Source organism: Microdochium trichocladiopsis, assembly GCF_020744255.1.
Source record: "Microdochium trichocladiopsis strain MPI-CAGE-CH-0230 chromosome Unknown B0I36scaffold_1, whole genome shotgun sequence".
NCBI classification, from domain to species: domain Eukaryota; kingdom Fungi; phylum Ascomycota; class Sordariomycetes; order Xylariales; family Microdochiaceae; genus Microdochium; species Microdochium trichocladiopsis.
The window spans coordinates 3,459,876-3,478,704 of NW_025763544.1; the positions used below are offsets into that span (position 1 = coordinate 3,459,876).

An 18,829-nucleotide genomic window follows, 5' to 3' on the forward strand; every position below is an offset into this window, starting at 1 on the left:
TGGTTATGCTCCACCCACTCACATGAAGCTGGAGGATCTCCGAGCTTCTGGCTGCACTGGCTTGGGAATGACTGGACATTTGTACTGGGTTGCAATTCAACGCATGGGTTTCTGCTAATTGCAGCAATCTCTGCAGGTGCTAAATGCAGCGTTGACGTTTAAAACGGATCGCATGCTGCGCCGTGTAAATGGAATGTTCACTAACTATTATAATGTAACCAGAACGCCGTGCGCCCAGTCTAATCGCTGAAGAATGCCACACGCTCCTGATGCTTGGAAAAACACAAAACCTCACAGACAGCCCGCCCAACGACTACTTTGAAGCCTCGCTGCCATCAGGCGAACGATCTGGTGATCTCCTCGTCTCCGTCATCTTCTTCATACGCTCTTCCGCAGCTTTGGCAATGATCTCGCGCCTACTCAAGGCAATGCCGCTGGAGCTTGGCCCAGCTGCCCCGGTCGCCGTGCCTCCGCCCAGGACGAACTCGCCGCCCGTCCAGCCCCCATGGTCGTATGCTATCTCGTCGCTTTCAACGTCTGCAGGCTCGTAAAAGTCGGACCCGGCCACGTTGCGCCCTCCGCTCTTCCAGTCGGCTTTGGCCACCTCGCGCTCAATCTGGTGGCACAGGTCCCAGAAGTTGCGGTCGTGAGGGCTGTGCACATTGTGCGCCAGCTCGTGGCACAAGGTGTTGCGGATCGTCTTGTAGTCTCGGTACCCGTCATAGGCGTCTGTCCGCAGCCGCAGCTCAATAACCTCGCCCTTGTTGCGGTTGAGCCCCAGAATCCGCGTGGTGCCCTCATGGTTCGACTCTGTGTTGGACAAGGGGTCCATCTCGGTAAGGAGGCCAACAGAGAACTTGTGCTTGCGCATGGCGGCCTTGATGCCCGGGTCGGCCTTGAGCCGCTCCAGAAAAGCCAGCGAGCGGCTGGGGTGTGGCAAGTTTGGAAGCGGCCGGAGCTGCATGAAGGTATACGTGCTGTCTTCTTGCGCTCTGGCTGGATCGCGACGGGAGATGAGCTTTGGTGGGTGGCGACGGACCGCGGCCAGATGAGCTTGGCGGGCAGCCGCAGCCGCAGATGCACGGTTCAGGGAGGCGATCTCATCATTTGGGGTGCCCATGAGTGTGATCTTTTTGTTCTCAAGCTGTTTGAGAGACATGTCGTCGGAGAATGGTGCCTTTAGCGTGCCGACCTTTGGGACGAGCAGCTTCTGGTTTTCAACGGGGACGCGGAGGTCATCCTCGATGGCCGCGCACAGGTGCGCTATCGTGGCCGACTCATCAAAGTGTAGAGAATGCTGCTTGCCGCGGTATGTGAAGGAGACGACGACGACGGCATCGCTGTGAGACGCCTCGTGCTCGTGCACCCCCGGGTCTGCCATGGAGTTGACGCTTTGATACTCAAGGGTTGCCGCCTCGCGGATGTCCAGCGGCCAAGTGGTGGCAAGGAAGAACAAGTGGTGGGTGCAGGTTAGCCTCCGAATCGCTCTCGAGTGTCCAGGATGAGAGAGCAGAAGCTGTGGCTTGTGTGTTGGTGGTCTTGTGTGTGTGTGTGTGTGTGATGGGTTACTGGTGATGATCACTGCTCAAGACCCATCCTTGAGAAGAGCATGGCGACCTGTATATAATCGAGGGTAGGGCTGAGAACCACAGCGGCGCCGGCCGGCGCTGCCGTCGAAGCTTCACGATGATGAGGCGAAGGCAGCTTTGTAATACGTCGGATGCCGCCCTGATGACCTGCAGGGCCCCGGCAGGCCCGCCTCTGGTCTGGACAGGGGTCCTTCCCTGCTGACATAATCCGTCTCTGGGAGCTCCACTTGCACCCGCGGACGTCAGGGCTCCACGACTGCCACTTTGAGGCAGTCGAGCAATGGTGGAGCTGTCAAGCCCAAGGAGGGAATGCAGCACTGGTTGGTCAATCGGCGCGTTTCGTGTCCTTTCCGTTCGCCCTCGACACGTTTCTCCCTCTCATTAATCACGTCGCCCCATCCTCCCCGGCTCGAACGAACGACAAGCCAAACAAAGTCTGCGCAGCGCCCGATCCCTCCGAATCTCGACAACCTCGATTCCTCGCCGACTAGCCCTCGCGAGGCACCCGCGTCAGACCGGAGCCACCAGGACAACGACCTTTCTAGTACAAGCTCGAGCTTGCTGGAGCTAAAGCTCCTTCCTCAGACCACACACACAACCTCGCACCAGCTCGACCCCGGGTAAACTGCGTTGCAGTTGGCCTGCACTCTTCGCCGACATGCCGCTCAACGTATTCAGAGTCCTTGGTACGACCATGAACAGGGGGCCATCATACGCAGCAAGGAACAAGAGCTAACGCTGGCTGTGTAGCGGACTTTTCCCATCTCGCGTCCATCTTCATCCTCCTCCACAAGATGACCGAGCTCAATGTATGATACGACACTGTTCACACAAGTCCCTATGTGACAGCGACGAGGACTCCAGCTGACAGTATGATCTAGGGCTGTGCCGGCATCTCATTCAAATCACAAGCCCTCTACCTCGTAGTCTACGTGACGAGATACCTTGGTATGACCGCCCCGATCGTCTAACGGCCCAGCCAGACATGGCTGCAGCTCTTCCTCTCTCTAACAGCACCCAAAACAGATCTGTTCAATACCGACAGCGTATACAACTTTATATTCAAGGTCCTCTTCATCGCCTCGCAGAGCTACATCATCTACCTCATGACGTCCAAGTACAAGCCCACGCACGACCCCGGGCTCGACACCTTCCGCGTGCAGTACCTGGTCGGCGGCGCCGCGATCCTGGCCATCCTCATCCCTTACAAGTACACCATGTCCGAGATCCTCTGGGCCTTCTCCATCTGGCTCGAGTCCGTCGCCATTCTGCCGCAGCTCTTCATGCTCCAGCGCACCGGCGAGGCCGAGACCATCACCACGCACTACCTCTTCGCCCTGGGCATCTACCGCGGCCTCTACATCCCCAACTGGATCTGGCGCTACTTCTCCGAGCCCAACCACAAGATCGATTGGATCGCCATGGTCGCCGGCATCGTCCAGACCATTCTCTACAGTGACTTCTTCTGGATATACTACACAAAGGTCATGAAGGGCAAGAAGTTCAAGCTCCCGGTCTGAAAATGCCTCCGTCTCGAGGAGCCGCACAGGGTTGCAAAAACAACAACAAAAAATTCCTCTCTAGACCGCACAGGGCGTCATTGGAGGGGCACATGCTTTGAGAGGGATCACTATACCATTATTGGAGTTCGTTCTTGGGCATAGGCGGGGAACCAAGCAGGATTTGTCGGGTTTGTTTAATAGATGTCATTTATCATGACTCGCAGAAAAGCACACGTTGTCGGCGCAAAAGGACAACACTGGCCGGAAAAATAATAAAAACCATGTCAAAAAACACCCCATCATGCCTGTTCTCTTTTTCTATGAAACCAGCATCTATCCCGCGCATGATGCACCGTTGGCCAGCAATCCTCGAAAGCATACACGCCACATGCTGAAATAGCGTCCTTGAAGAACACCGTGCGATGAAACAAATCAAAACCGGCGTGTTGAGTAACCATGTGAGAAACAAGATAGATATGATGCGCGAAACTATTGGAAACATTTCGGGGCTGTCCCCGTCCTATCATGTGCCATGCCCTCACACCCCAGAAAATCTCATTGATTGATCCCGTTAGACTGAGTCTTATGTCTATCGATGGCCTGCACTCCTTCGAATAAACTTGCCTTCAGAATAAGTCCAGCGGCCCAGGTAGTTGTGGGATGGATCCGGCCGACTGCCACTTTCTCTCTCGATTGTGGGGGAAACGGGACCTATCTCCGTTCCAAGGTGACCTCGACTAGGCGAAGCCGAAGTATTCGCTACCAGCAGTAATGGCTTTGAGTAGTTGACTGCGGAGCATGTCGTAGCTGTCATACTCGGGCAAATCCAGTTCTATTGTGGGTCAGAAAGTCAGCTTTGCTATTGCGTCAGGTAACTGGAATGGTGGACTTACGGTTGAAGCACGTGTGCGAGCTGGGCAAGCGATCCTTGTTGCCATAGTCACGGTGGATGTTGAAACGGTTGATGCCATTCATGCCTTCAAGCTCCTTGAAGCCGTTCAGCGGCACTTTACTGGTGCCCGTCACAAATTGCAACAGCTTGGCGAGCTCCTCCTTGTCGAAAGAGCGCAGTGCACGCCAGAACCACTGGATCTGCTGTGACGATGGCGTGTAGTTGTGGTACTCGGTGTTACCCTTCCAGTCGTCGACATCAATGTCAGGCAACCCGGAGATAAGGAGCTCCAGTTCCTGCTCGTTGAAGATTGAGATCAAGTCCGCTGGAATGATTTCATGGAAGCCTGTCAAGTTGTGTCAGTTATGCTTTGTGTCACCTTTTTAAAACTGTCCTTGGGCAGAGTGTAATATACCTTTGAGGAATTGCTCCATTTGCTCACGCACAGAAGAGAGTAGCTTGTGCTCAACCACCAGACGCACATACTCCTGCTTGTTCTCTTCCGTGACGGGAATATTGCGACCATTTTCGCGGAGGTCTTCGACACGAGTGACGCCAAACTCGTCAGTCTCGACCGAGAAGGTCTCAGTGATGATATCAGTGATGTCGTTCTCAAGCATCCAAACAAGTGACTTGTAGTAGTCGGGATCGAATGACTCCATATCCTTGACAGACACCGGCTTGCCCAAAATGCGCTTGTAGACAGCACGGCTAAAGTAGCAATCAAGGACTCTTCCCTCGTACAGAGCCTTGCCTATCACGCGCCCAATGAACTTGAAGTACATCAAGTGCTCATCGTTGATACCGCTGAGCTTGTTGGGGTGGAAGGTTGTGCGATCGCTGGAGACCGGAACGAAGAGCGCGTAGTTGGGGTCGAACATCTGTCGCGAGAGGACTTGGAACCACTCTCGAGTAACACCGCCCGCGTCCACACCCTCTTCGCCGTGGAAACGGATGTTGAGCTTGCCAAACTTCATTTCATCGCCACTCTTGAAGTAGAGAGACTTGAAGGAATCCTGGAAGACCTGGTCACGACGAACCTGGAGCTGGAGAGTGGGGAAGATTCGCCCAGCAGGCACTTGACCCTTGTTGTGGACACTGCGAGTGAACCAGCTACGCTTGTTGTCGAACTCCAGGACCTTCGGGTTCTTGACCAGGTTGGAGAAAGTGCCCTTCATCAGCGAAGGATTGTTCCGCACAAGCTCGTTGAGAATTCGGCGATGCTCCTCGGTGAACGTGAAGAACAGGCTCGCAATGTGCGACTCCGGCGGAGGGCTAGTAAGGAGCATTTCCTTGTCTTGACCACTTTGCAACTCAGTCTGCGCATTGTCCTTGCAGACGACCATCAAGGACTCGATTAGTGGCAACAGGATCGTTGCGACGTTGATAAGGTTCTCTCTCTCCCGGATGGCGCTGAGACAAGCGCTGAGCTTTTCCCAGAGTGCGTTGAAGGTGGGATTACGGTAGAGTTCGGAGAGGAGGTCCTGTTTCCGTGCCTGTTCGGCAGAGGCAGAGGCGTCGTTGGCGTCGACGTCGCTCTTCTTTTGGGCAAACAGATGATCAAGCGCCGTGAGAACACGGAGCAGCTTGTTCTGGTCGGAAGCCCCAGGCGAAAACTTGGCCAAGGCTACGCCTTGAATTTCAGTGCCAGAAGTGGCATTCTCAATGTGCGGCAACAGATCGTCGAGATGCTTCACAATCTTTTCGCTTAGCACCTGTGCTTGTTTGGCGAGTTCTTCGCCAAAAACCAGCATGGCACCTGGAACGGCAGACAAGTTCTTGATAGTCGACAGAGTCTCCTTGAACGTCCTTGAACTGCATTCCCTGGCAATGAAGATGTTGATAATGAGGGTCAGGTTCTGGACAGGAATGACAGGGGGGTGCAAGTGCTTCAGCTTCTTCTGCAGTGCCAGCTTCTTCTCGGCAAGCTGGGTGGGATTGTCATCAGCAGTGGACGTGCTGTCGGCCGCCGCAGCTTGGTCAGTAGAGCCAGAGGTACTGACGTGAGGCTGTTCGTTGGCAGGCTCGGAGTCGCCTATGCGTTCTTCGGCATTTCCTCCTTCCTGAACAGCACCTGTCATGGCAGTTGACTGTGCTGCAGGAGCAGGCGTAGCCTCCAACTTCTGAATAGCCGCGATGGCCTCCTTCTTCTTGCGCTCGAGAGCTAGTAGTGGGAAAGTGACTCGGCTCAGCAGCGACGACAAGCTGTCCATGATAGCAGAGCTCTCCATCACCAGATCTCGGTCGAGGAGTGCGAGGAGAGAGTTGATAGCGTACTTATGAGCCTTGGCATCCTTGTTCTTTCCCTTGCGACTCAGTGTGCGCTTCAAGGGTAATGTGGCCGTTTCATGCTCGGTCAGGAAGAGGGAGGGGACGTGGATATTATATTCGGCAAGGTAGCCAAGAAGATCCAGGCATTGCTGGACAATAAGCAGCGGCGATGTCTCCGAGCTCGGGTGGACAGCTTGAGAAGGCGTGAGACCTGTGCCAGAACGCTTTATGCTTTGTGGTGTCTTTGGGTCCTTTTCTTTCGGTTGCTTGGCCTTTATTGAAAGATGCACAAAGCTTCGTTCTACAGCGTCGATGTCGGTGGTCCCGTCTTGCAGAATCTGCAACAGTGTATTGATGACCTCGGATCGGTTGAACCTATTCTCACACACGTCCTTGAAGACATGCTTGAGTGAGCTCTCCAAAGACCCGCCCTTGACATTGATGAACATGAGGCGCAACAAGGTGGCCACGCCGGGTTTGTCAAGCATCTGAACAACCGCCTTGCGCTGATTCTTGTCGCTCTCGGTTTGCCCAGAAGAGGTCGTCTCGCGTGGACGGCTGGAAGATGCGGCTGTCTCGCGGGCACCGGGTTCGGGACGAGCTAGCCGGCGCGCCTGCGCAGCCATCTCGGGTGGCAGCGTATCCATGAGGTCAGCTCCTTGTTCGATGAGAACTTGTTCTCGCAAATCAGGGGGGAGAGTCATGAGAATGCTGGCCGGATCCATGTCCTGCGCCTCGGACAATTGTCCAGGATTGGCAGTGGAGGCTTGTCTTCGGGCTTCCTGGTGCTCACGCCGACGTTGCTCGGCACGCTCCTGTTGAACAATCTCCATGCGTAGCTCGCGTGGGAGTGCATCGAGGAACTCCTGGAATACTTCCGTCTGTTCTCCAGGACCAGGGCCCTCTCGCGCTTGCGCGCGGCGGGTGCTGATGGTCTGAGCAATGACTTCTTCTCGGAATTCTTCAGGTAGAGCCTCAAGATAATCAGCATCGATACCAAGATCTGTGATATCGACCTGTTCTCCCCTAATCGTTGTGTAGACACGTGGTTGGCTTGGCTGGGCACTGCCTTGGATGGCATCAGGGTCATCATGCGTGGTCTCTATGCCTTCCATCGCCTCTACGTCTGACGCGGCGGATGGCTGTTCCGTAGAACCAGATTCCGACTGGACTTGCGCGGCGAGCTCTGCCGCTTCTGCCGCAGCACGCTCACGCTCCTCAGCCTCTTGCTTCTCGCGAATCGCCCTTTCTTCCGCCTCTTTTGCTTCGCGGGCCTTTCGCTCCTCTTCCTCAATCCGCTTCCGCTCCTCTTCCTGCTTGCGGCGGATTTCTGCTTGCTCTCGCTCATGCTTCATGGCTGGTGGTACCAGATGCGACAGAATGATGGGAACTAGGCGAGCTGACTTGTCTGCATGCTGCTGGCCGAAGATCATCTTCACTTCATCGATCCATCTGAGGATTGTGTTCTCGATGGTGAAGGAGCTGGCTTGGCTGGGTTCTTGGAAATGCTCTCTCCTGTCTGGGCGGGCTTCACGGCCGTGGTGGTCAATAGGTAGGTGAACCTCACGAACCTCGCCGCGCGGTCCTTGCGTGATTTGGAAATGCAGAGCGTGCCCGTTCCTGTTGAACGAGAGTGGCAGCGATGATACGAGCTCATTGATGAAGGCCATGGGGTTGTCCAGGTTGGCGGCCCCAAACAAGTTGCCAGGCAGACCCAGGCGCAACAGGTTGGGATTGAAGCCACGATTGGAACCTTCCTGGGCGGCATCTGTTCGACGCAAAAGTGGATTGGTGCCGTCCTCATTGCTTGGTGTACGAGCATCATGCCGATGAACGCGCCCAAAGCCTCGCCCATCCAGGGCAGCAAGCGGGTCACCCCTTGTGCCCATCATGAACGGAATAGGGGGCAGTCCTGGGTTGCGAACGTTATGGCGGTGACGATGGTGAGGGTGGCCACCGAACATGCCGCCGTTGTCGACAACAAAGGTGGTGTCCCATCCTAGGCTCGGAGCGCCCATGTTAGGAGGCGGAGGATCGTTCGGGTAGTCGTCCTCGTACGCATACTCGTCTTCCAGATCTTCATCGACGTCGTCTTCATCGTCCTCTTCCGCGACAAAACGGTCGTTCAGGTCGTCTATCTGGAAATCCTCGTCAATAGCGCGCATGATGTCGCCGATCCTGGGAGCTCCGTCGCCATCCAGCTCGTGGGTATGAGGCTCGTCGAGCTCCTCATCGTGTTCGCCAAAATCCTCCCCGTCAACATCATCTTCGTCCTCCTCGCTGGAACTCTCCCAGCCAGAACCTCCATCGTCCTCAAGCGGGTTACCTTCCTCGTCGACGATTTCGATACGATCCTCGACATCGTCCATGTCGTCAGAGTCTTCTTCGTCATCGTCATCACTATCTTCGTCGTCGTCTTCATCCATGTCGTCGTCCTCGTCATCGTCGTCATCGTCCATGGTTACTTCGACGACACCAAGGTCTCCAGGGAGTCCCTCAATAGGACCCATCCCCGCCATTTCCTCCTCATCTTCATCGTCCTCGCTGACGTCTTCCTCGGGATCTCTGATCTCGTCATCCTCTTCGTCGTACTCCATTTCGTCGTCATATTCGTCGTCGTACATTTCGTCATCCTCTTCTTCATCATCTTCGGAATAGTCGCCCTCCCGAGCTCGGCCAGGCTCGTTGAGACCAAGAGCAGAGTTGCGATAGAGATCAGGTGTCTCTTCACGGTCGTCCTCAATGTCGGATAGAGATGTCGCTGACGCAATCTCATCGTCGAGTATGTCTTGGTTGGGAGGCATGGAGATGATGTTGGAATGGCTGAGCTGAATGGCGGTACTAGTCAAGATACGGAGGACTCGCAAAATATACTTGATCGTCCGTTTGACAGGGGGAAAAGCCAGATCAATGTCCGCAATGGACGTGGTCAGCGCCGAGAGATATCCTTTCTCGTACATGAGACGACGGATCTGAGCCTGAGAGCGGTCAGGCGACTCTAGCGTTGCGCGCGATGGAAGCGGCGTTTCCTTCTCCTTGTCGCCCATCATGACGTACATGACCTCTGCAAGGGCCAGCATCTTGGCGTATCGGGCCTCGAAGGTCTCGCTAGAGAACGAAGCGTCTTTGTAGGCCTTGAGAGTCGTGTCTAGAACGAACTTGCGTACGAATAGGAGGTCTGGCTCTTCATCGTAGTCATACTTATCGCGGCTTCGGTCGATGGGCTTTTCGCCTGTTTTGCTGACCAACGCCACCAAGAGATTCTGCGCCAAGGTGGCAGTCGCATGCTTCTTCTTCAGAACTAGACTGTCAGCGTGCGGGTCTGCCCAGCTACTCGAACAGAGAAGATCATTGAGGAGGTAGTTCAGAGCGTTTGATCGAGGCTTGATAGGCGTGTTTGTCTGCAGCGGGGCGCTTCGCTTGAAGTTGATAAACTCCATCTTTGTTCTGTTGTAGCTTTGGAGAAGCTCCGCCAAGCAGGACAAGAGGAAGCATCGATACACGAAGATGGGGTGTTCATCAGGCTTGAACGCTGGCTTCGTCTTCTTGTCTTTGGCTTCTGAGTTCCGATCACCCCCTTCACTTGAATCGCCAGTTCGGGCTGTGGTGGACACCGCTTTGTCCTCAGCCTGTGTGGGCTCCTTCTGGCCAGACGATGAATCCACGTCATCGACTGCCCGATAGTTTTGCAACTCGCAGAGAAGGAAGTGCACCACGCCATCGGGGTTTTCCAGCACTGGTCGTTTGTCAGTGGTGGACAGTTTTGCATGGTCTGCAATAGACTTGTCTTTATCCTCCGTAGACTGCTTGACGTCCTGGATGGACAAGTCCTCGGTAGCGCGAACAGTTGGAGCGACATCATCCTTGGCCGCATCTGAGCGTGGCTCTTTCAGAGCAATTGGTTGTCGATGGCCCATGCCTGATTCATGCAGATTCCAACGAGGGAGTTTGATGAGCTCGTTTGCAATTTGTATAAACAGCTTGGGTTCCCTGAGCGCGACATGGGACAATGTGCGAACAAAGTTGGTCATCTCAGGGGAGCCACGGCTCCTCGTCTGCTCAAAGAAGGACCGAATCTCACAGCGCATGAATTGCTTGAGTACCTCCTCATCCTCGACGATGTGGCGAAGGACTATAAGCATGTGCGCTGTGATTCGCTTGTCATTGAGGCGCGCGGAGCCCAGTCCACACAACTGCTTCGCCATGACGAAGAGCCTTTGAAGATTGGCTTGTTTGCCCACCACGCGAGCAAAGCTACGGTCGCGCGTCATGATGACAAGAATCCGCAAGACCGACACTGCTAGAGCTTCCTCTTTGCCAATTCGAGGGAGAATAGCCAGAATCGATTCCAGCAAGACTTTGCGGTCATCATTCTTGATGTTCATGTCTTTAGTGGGCCACAGGAGAGGCTCCACTGTGTCACTTTCGCTCGAAGGCGCCTTCCAACTGATCTCAACAGGCTGCTCGTCGTCACTAAGAAGGATCTCGAGTACCAGCAAGATGTAGGGGATCCAAGGCGGTAGCTCTTCAGACGAAGATGAAGCTCGCAATTCCAAGAAGCGTAGAAGATCGCTCACGTTATCCTTCAGCGATCCAACCGTCGCCTTGAAGAAGTCCTTGTCCTGCAGCAGCAGAGAGAGCAGGTGGGCATATGCTGCAATGCTCCGCCCAATGGGCTTGAAGTCATCTTCAGCAGCGAAAGACATTAGAGCGTTAACAAGGGTCTCGCCGATTTCCTGACGGGAAGAGACATCCTCAGAGCCACGCAGGGACGTGACCCGAATCAGTTCCGATATTTCATGCGTTGAATCGGGATGCTCTCGGATCACGTCGAGGCATCTGTCAATAAGGTCTTCCCGTATCTCAGCCCGCGCCTTGTCCAGGTCGTCTCTGCTGGCCGCGGGACGTTCCTTCTGATCTGCCTCACTGACGACAGCTGACGGCGCAGTTTGTGCTCCAGGTCCCGAAACCACAGCAATCGAGCTTGACTCTGGACGTGAAGGAGGAAGTGAAGTGGTCCCTTGTTCAAGGTCAATGCCTGGCAATATCCCAACGTCTCGAAGCTCATCGAGAAAGTCATTTGCTTGATCGATTCGCATCTGGCCGTCATCTCCACCTGATTCGCTTCTAGCTGACGCATCTTCGGTATCCGGCTCGATGTGTGTTGGCGCATCAATTGGAGGAATAGGATTCCGAGGACCTGCCAATCCCGAGGCATGCGCGGTGCAATACTCGGAACTGAGTTGCGCATTGCCGTTGGCCCTGTAGACTGCTTCCTGGACGAGGTCTTCTGGGTGGCCTGTCTCGATGAGCCCACGTATCTCCCCAGCTACCGATGACCAGGGGAATGGCTCAAGTTTCGGCTGGAGGTAAGTGGGCGGAGGATTCTTCTCAGAGCTCCGATACGCGTGATTCTCGGAGTCAGCATCTGAAATTGCGCGCAGGATGTTGATGATCTTTGTGGTCAAATTCGACGCGGAGGTCTTCTCAACGAGCGGAGAATCCCACAATCTTCGTACGGCTGGAAGGATGGCTACACGCAGCTCGACAACTAGGTTGGGTGCGACTTGAGAATCAGGTCGACGATCCGAGCCACCAGTTCGTGGGATGAGGTTGACCTGCTGTACAGAATCCGTGACCACTTTTCCATTGACAAGCAAGGTGTAGAGGTCCAGTATCTTTTTCATGCCAATGGAAGCGAGTCTCGATAATGACGCGTCCTCGGAATCACTTCTGTCCCGGCAGAGGTCGTTGTTGAAGGTGCCGAGCAACTCATTCAGCTTTTCTATGCCCCCGTGTTTCTTGAACGCCACAAGCACAGGAGCAATGATATGGTGCCCAGTCCGTTCCATGTGTCTCGTGTCCAATCGGCGATCTATCAACATCTCATGGACTGTGTGGAGCATGATGATCCAGTATTGGTAATCCTTGGACGGCTTGCCAGGGCCCAGCGAATGCAGTTGCGACAAAATCGTCAGGGCTAGGCGCTCAGCCATCCGGACATGGTGGGCGCGAGTATATGCGTCACGCTCACGTCGGGGAAGCAAGGCCTTGCCGAATGTCTGCAGTAGGGGAAATGCGGTAGGCATGAGAGAATGGAGTAGCCCCCTGATTGTACGGAAGTTTCGATAGCGCGGCGTAGATTGCTCGCTCTTCGAGGCTTCGTGATTCTTCTCACCCGATGCAGAGGCCTGTGACAGGACATCAGGCAAGCCGTTTTCGTCAATGAATGCACTCATCGAGTCACCCCCAGTTATTCCTGGTGTGACAGGAGTCGTCTGATCTGCCGGCTGTGCATCCCTCTTAGCTGACCAGTGTCCAGGCACACAGTTGTTGATCGCCATCTCTTCAAGGATAACGGTCCTCAGCAGCGGACCGATGGATCCAATTAGACGGTCGTAATAATCGAAGACATTGACGGAGTGGAGAGTAATGGTCTGCGCACGAGAGGAATAGGGGTAACACTGGAAAAGCGTTCTGATAAGGGACTGAGCATTCAGAAGTGCCTTGATCAGTTGTGTTCCGCTCTCGACAACTTGCACGTCCGGTTGATCGACCAATACTGGCGCAAAGAAAGAGGTTTCCCCTCCAGAAGCATGCTGGACAACGGGTTCGAGGGCATCCAGAGCTGACTGAGTGCGTCTCAGCAGAGATGGAAGGCCGATGATGGGAGAGGTCTCGATCAGTTGTGAGATACAGACTTGTAGGTGTTTTGAAGCATGAGTATTGCCGAAATCATGCACTAGACTCGGGGCCGTGCTCAAATCTAGGAGCAATTCTATCCCGCCCTTTGAAATCAGTAATGACTTCAAGCTCGGGTTGCCAATGTATGACAACAGGAAGTTGGCCAGGGCGAAGATATATGGCGAAATCGACTCTCGAGGGGAACTAGGGCGCTGCTGGGCCTCCGAATCTGGCATGAGGGCTGGCACGGTTGCATCTGCCATGTCCACATCCGTGTCTTCGCTCGTACCAAGGGCTGTGTCTTTGCCTTTGCCTTGGTCTTCGGCACCCAAAAGCCGCGCACCCCAACCTGCCTCGCCCTTGACAATCGCAAGTTGGGTGACGCGTGCTATCATGTCCAAGACTGCATTTCCAATGGCAGGCCTGAGTGCAGGATGGTGCCGTGCCAGCTCGTCGAACAGACCACCCACACTCTGCGCGAGATCGGCATCGCTAGCAAGCACTCGAACGTGATTGGGACTTTCGAACACTTCGAAGAAGCTGTCAAGAACGCGAGACTGGACAACCAATTTCATGCCAACATTGTTGAGGGAGATGGCGTTGAGCACAGTCGGTATCGTTGTGATCACATCAGTCGACGGAAGGATACTGTGAGCGAGTGCGTCCGTCGACCTGCCCCGGAGAGATTCCCTCGGTGGTGGATGCGGTCGCGGGTCTTCTGCGAGATCGGTCTGTGTCGACTCGGAATCGTCCGATGCGCCTTCCGCAGACTCCGACTCGAGGATATCCGCGCCGGTGACAGCCTTGAGAAAGCTTTTGACAAGACCGGCCTCGGAAACAGCCGCAAAACTCGTTGGGTCGTTGTTGAGAAAGTCGCTTAAAATGGTGACCGCATTCGTCCAAACCAGAGACCCGAACCTCGGTGCCTTTTCAATTATTGATTTGATGCTGGCAAGGAGCGCGGACTGATCCACGAGGTTGCGCAGTAAGCGGTCTGTATTGCCTCCATGGGCGAAGGCATTCGACATGGAGTGATGAATGAACTTCAGCAGGAATTTGAGGTTCTGCTGCTGGTAAAAAGGGATCTCATAGTCCACAACGAGAGACCGGTGGCTTTCGGGGGTACGGTTGCCATTTGTAGCCAGAGTCTCTGCAAGTCGAACCTCGTGGGTCACCAGCTCTGTGATGGCTTCGAGACCGTTCGCGGCCACCAGAGTCTGGAATGACGTTTGTACATTGTATACTAGGCTGTCCAGGAACCCTACCAAAGTCCCATGAGTGCGCTCGGCGACGTTGGACCGCAGATTCAGAATCTCGACGAGAACATCGAGCAATCCTGCCGATATGATCTCTGGTGTACTTCTGGCTGTGTGCGCCATCGCCATTGTGATGTGTAGCGTGAGTGAGAAGAGGTTCTCACGCCATTCGTCCTCGATCGTCCACTGACTGCCAGTGTCGTCCTCTTTCATCTCCGCAACCGCTTTTCGGATCACATAAAGCAGTATGCCGTGGTTGACGGTCGCGTTCAGGGCAGAGAAAATGTCCGGAATCTTGGACGGATATCCTGAGATGGCCTCTAGAAGCGACAGGGCGATGGCTTGCAGGTCGAGCGGGACGACGGTCGCTCCATCCGAAGGAGGATGGATGAGTTCTGCGAGCTGATAGATTAACTGAAATCTGCGTGGCTCATCCTGATCTTGTCGTAGAACCTTCTCGGCGAAGCTGTTTTCCATGTGGATGTAAGCCAGGTTCTGTATAGCAAGTAGGCGAGCTTTGAGCGCAAGTTGCCGAGTCTCCTGTGATACGAGTAGAGCTTTTGCGACGCGGAGACGGTTGAGAAACTCGTAGCTGGCCTCTTTTGGCATGTCATCAGGGGTGCGCTCGAGCAGGCGAAAGATTGGGGTCGAGACGACAGACGATTGCGGGATCTCCAAAGATTTCTGATTTGGGGGGCTTGCTGTGGTGTCATGTCCTCCTTGGGGCGAGCCACTGTTCGATGCGGGACTATCATCCAAAGCAGTCTGGCGAGCCGATCGTGGAGTGGCATGAGAGCCCAGGGCCGAGCTTGATCGTCTCAAGGGGGTTGGCGTGGCCGGCAAAGCCGATGACGAATGCCGACCCTCCGTTATCGCAGGCTGCTGTGGCTCATGTGCGGTGCTTTGCTTGGGATAGTATGTCACCTTGATGTCGCCCCAACCTGCCCAGCGAGCATCCTGCGTGGTGTCGCCGGTGCTCTCTGGCTTGGCGATTGCACAAAGGTCATTTGCATACATGGCTGCAGAATTGCGTCCTGCACCAGCATGTGGCCTGTCCTTGTCCTTGTTCTTGCTTGAAGCTGGTGTGGAGAACGCTACTGGCCCAGTTGCTTTGACGATTGGCGTCTTGACGAAAGGCTGGGCGAGCTGTTGTACTCTATCAAGATCGATGTTGTAGTGGTTGGATAACAGGGCAGAGTGAACCTGACGAGGTGGTATGCCCATTCGCTTGACCGATGCCTGATAGCGCTGTGCTAGCTCCACGCCGACGTGTAGGGCGGCACAGATCAAGTTCAAGTCTGTACTGTTCAGCAGATGGTTGAGAGAAGAGCTGCTGGCATAGATGCTCCTATTTCCGCAATGGTCCAGCAACATTTGCGTGAACTTGAGCACCGCGATAACGAGCTGCACATCGCCGTCTTCGCGATAGCCAAGCGCGGCAAGTGTCTCTGCATCACGGCCCGTTTCGGAACCTATGAGCTGGGTGCCAGCCTTCAGCAAAACCTCGCAGCCAAAATCTCTTGTCTGCGGGCCTTCGTTGAGCTTGTACGTTGTGCAGAACTCATCCAGTATGTCGTCGAACCTGTTGAGCAGGGGTATCCAGTGGTAAAGATCTCCCCGAGGGAATGGCCAGCGGGAGGGGAACGTCTCGAGCAGTTGTGGCAAGGTGCTTAGCGGGCTCGTGGCCGCATTGTCGACAAACTGCTGGAGCCAAGGAGACTGCAGACAAGGACATGGTCAGCGGCAGGGTCATACTTGGGAGCGGGAAAGATGCGGGCAGAGCTTACCAAAGTCTCCTTGTGCTTCGGCTGTATGGTCTTGGTGATCTTGCCCATTGTGAAGACCAGAGCGGCCAGGCCGCAGAAGGACGTGAGGAAAGGCCCCGCGCTCTCTCCAAGTCACAGTCGAAAAGAACTGGATCGATTATGACCTTTGAGCTGCTGCGGGTTTCCGAGGCAGAATACACTGCCTGGACGACGCCAATATATACGGTCTCGCGTCTTGTTGTGGATAGTCGGGTGGTCGTTTGGTGGGTGATGGTTGATAGAGGATCGGAGGATCGGAGGTCAGCTCCAGGAGGCCAGCTAGTCCAGCCTCGCCGGAGGCTGTTGCGTAATGAGGCGAGGGAATCTTCGTGGGAGGAGTCGATCCGACGGGCTGACACCAGAGAGCCTCTGAGCGAGTGCAGGTCGCTGAGGGGTCTCTTGGTAAGAGCTCTTTGGAGAGAGGCGCCAAGCGCTGTGACCGAGAGGGTCGGGCTGTAGAGGTTGGTGGCGCGTGGTCGAGCAGGCAATCAGCGGCGGGTGTCGGACAGCAGCATCGAGTTGTGGCCGCGGTGAGGGACGAGTGGTGGGAAGGTCAGGGCAGAAAGCGGCTCGACGTCTGCGGTCGTTGGCGCCGTTGCTGCCTCGTGTGCCTGTCGCGCGGCCCGCTTCACAGTCTGCAAAGTGCTGCGGACCAGCGAAGATCAAGAGGTCAGTCGTTGCTAGCGAATCGGCAGCCGTGCACAGTGCTGTCAGAGGCGGAGCTTTGGCAGCCCACCACCCGCCGCCTGCGTCAAGGGTGCACCTGGGCAATGACCAGAGCTCGCCGTCCTAGGCTGCTAGGTACCCCACTCAGGCCACCACACAGACGTCACTTGAGCAGTGCTCGGCTGGCTCCTGTCGCCTTAGGTAATCAGATTCATCCACCCCGCGCCAACGGGCTCGGTCGGCTCAAGGTAATAGAGAGAGAGAGAGTCTCACACAAGCGCGCTGAGACAGCGCGGTGCTGGTGTTCCCGCCGAGCTTATTGCAAATTTTGTAATGGGCGGGGTATGGCGAGATGCTCACTGTGAAGAGCTCCGCGGTCTTCGAATCACCGCCGCAGCTGTTAATCTGCTGCTGGTGAGGGCTCTATATAATTGGGCCATTCGACGCTTGCTAGCCACCAATGCGTTTGTGTGCAACAAACATGACGTTTCCAGCTTTCATCATGACCCCTTCGCAGATACTGCATGCTGCGCAAATTGGTGGAAGAGCTGCTTCCGGGTTCTGTCACACCAGCAGGGGAATTCGAAGTCAGCCTTTGCTGCCTTCCCTTTGTTGTCCGTGCCTATGCCTGCAATTATTCCAAGGGTTGCACCACATGCGCCTGCTCTGATGCGTACTTTTAAGGTAAGCACCCACCGAGGCATCACTTAGGCAGCTGGTGATTGATGCCCAGATGACTTTGAGCCCTGTCTTTTATCATCGGGCGGAAAACACATTTCAGGCTCACAAAATTGTCGGCATACTTGGACTCTATATTGTAGGAGACAGATGCTCAATATGCAGGGAAAAGGATTTCTCAAACCCCATGGTAACAACCAGGGAGCCCGCCAGATCCTGGAGAGAACCACGGACTTAGTTCGAAATGGATGACCGCCAGACCGAAGCCACACCGTTGGTTCCACTTAATTTGCAATCACCATCTTTCAAGGTGTTGATTTCCTAGAGCTGTGTCTAAAGCAAAAAAAAAAAATGGTGAAACATGGCATGGCCATAATCGAGCCATTAGAGAGAAACTCACCGTCTTGGTCATTTTTGGTTTTCAAAGCCAGTCATTTAAGAAGCAGAGATCCCCAGAGCTGACTCCTGACGAGCCAGCACAGCCTGGCCTCGTTTCCAAAGTACAGAGGGCTGCCTAAACCTGCTCGTCCCGAAACTCGATAGAATTGTGGCCGCTTTTCACGATTAAGCAGAGCGTAATCGTGCCTCAGAAGACGGCATGATGATGCCCTCATACACTTTTCATGTCGCCAGAGCAGTATATGTGGTTGAATTCTCTTTTTTTTCATCATACCTAGAAGGCTGCATCCGCTACACATTGACCGTAGGCAGTGCTATTGTCTTCGATACTGGCTCTGCAGTATACCTCAGTGCTGTTAAGAGGCCAAGTACGCTCCGCGCGGCCTCAGCTAGAAGAAACCACCAATACTCGATACCACACAACAAAAGGCAAAGGCAGCAAACTACCTAGGCAGGGTTGAACATAAAAGCCCTAGGCGCGGATGGTTTCGGACAAATGAACGGCAACTGCATCCCGCGATGGAGTTATCCAGGTCAAGTCTCGCTCGTTGTTATAAGCATTAACCTCAGCTCAGGCTTGTTGTGAGTCGGTCTGGACTAAACAGATAGTGTCAGCACCAGCTCAGCTGGGTATCACGGGCCCTGCTTGTTCTTCGCAACCGGTGGGTTGATACCAATCATTCGTAGAAAACAGTTGTCCTGGCGTACGCATGTGTGAGGGGCTTGGCGTTGTGTGTATTGAAGGTGGACAGACCCAACAGATCCCCTCGTATTCAGGCACTCTACCGACAACTATTAGCGAACTTCCCGAGTCCGCTCCCTCTGAACCTGACGATTTCTGGTCGAGGAGAGGCAAGGCTGTGCTATTGATGCCGTAATCACATAGATTAACTATCGATGCCCCACGCATCTGAATTATGTCGTTGGATATTGTCATCACGGATCACAATTTGAGGTCTAGGACTGTGGCACATGGATACGCATGCTGGCAGTCGACGCGTTGTTGCTGCTATTCTCCGAAGGCCTGGACGATTCAAACGCATGGTGCGAGAGTACCAAGACCAAGGACGCCACTACGGACCTCGGA

General features: G+C 54.6%; 3 protein-coding genes across 3 annotated transcripts; 1 reads left to right on the forward strand and 2 right to left on the reverse strand.

The window, feature by feature from the left end:
- Positions 1–151: 151 nt before the first annotated feature.
- B0I36DRAFT_311218 (WLM domain-containing protein) lies at positions 152–1,680 on the reverse strand. Its single transcript, XM_046152344.1, has one exon. The coding sequence runs from the start codon at positions 1,379–1,381 to the stop codon at positions 314–316; it is 1,068 nt and encodes a 355-aa protein (XP_046018728.1). The 5' UTR covers positions 1,382–1,680; the 3' UTR covers positions 152–313.
- Positions 1,681–1,876: 196 nt separating this feature from the next.
- B0I36DRAFT_311219 (putative HDEL sequence binding protein) lies at positions 1,877–3,381 on the forward strand. Its single transcript, XM_046152345.1, has 4 exons — positions 1,877–2,275; positions 2,340–2,398; positions 2,471–2,537; positions 2,616–3,381. The coding sequence occupies exons 1-4, from the start codon at positions 2,248–2,250 to the stop codon at positions 3,107–3,109; spliced, it is 648 nt and encodes a 215-aa protein (XP_046018729.1). The 5' UTR covers positions 1,877–2,247; the 3' UTR covers positions 3,110–3,381.
- B0I36DRAFT_260057 (uncharacterized protein) lies at positions 3,382–16,327 on the reverse strand. Its single transcript, XM_046151113.1, has 4 exons — positions 15,982–16,327; positions 4,399–15,913; positions 3,985–4,329; positions 3,382–3,923 (listed from the first exon to the last, which is right to left on the reverse strand). The coding sequence occupies exons 1-4, from the start codon at positions 16,027–16,029 to the stop codon at positions 3,829–3,831; spliced, it is 12,003 nt and encodes a 4,000-aa protein (XP_046018730.1). The 5' UTR covers positions 16,030–16,327; the 3' UTR covers positions 3,382–3,828.
- Between the last annotated feature and the right edge of the window lie 2,502 nt (positions 16,328–18,829).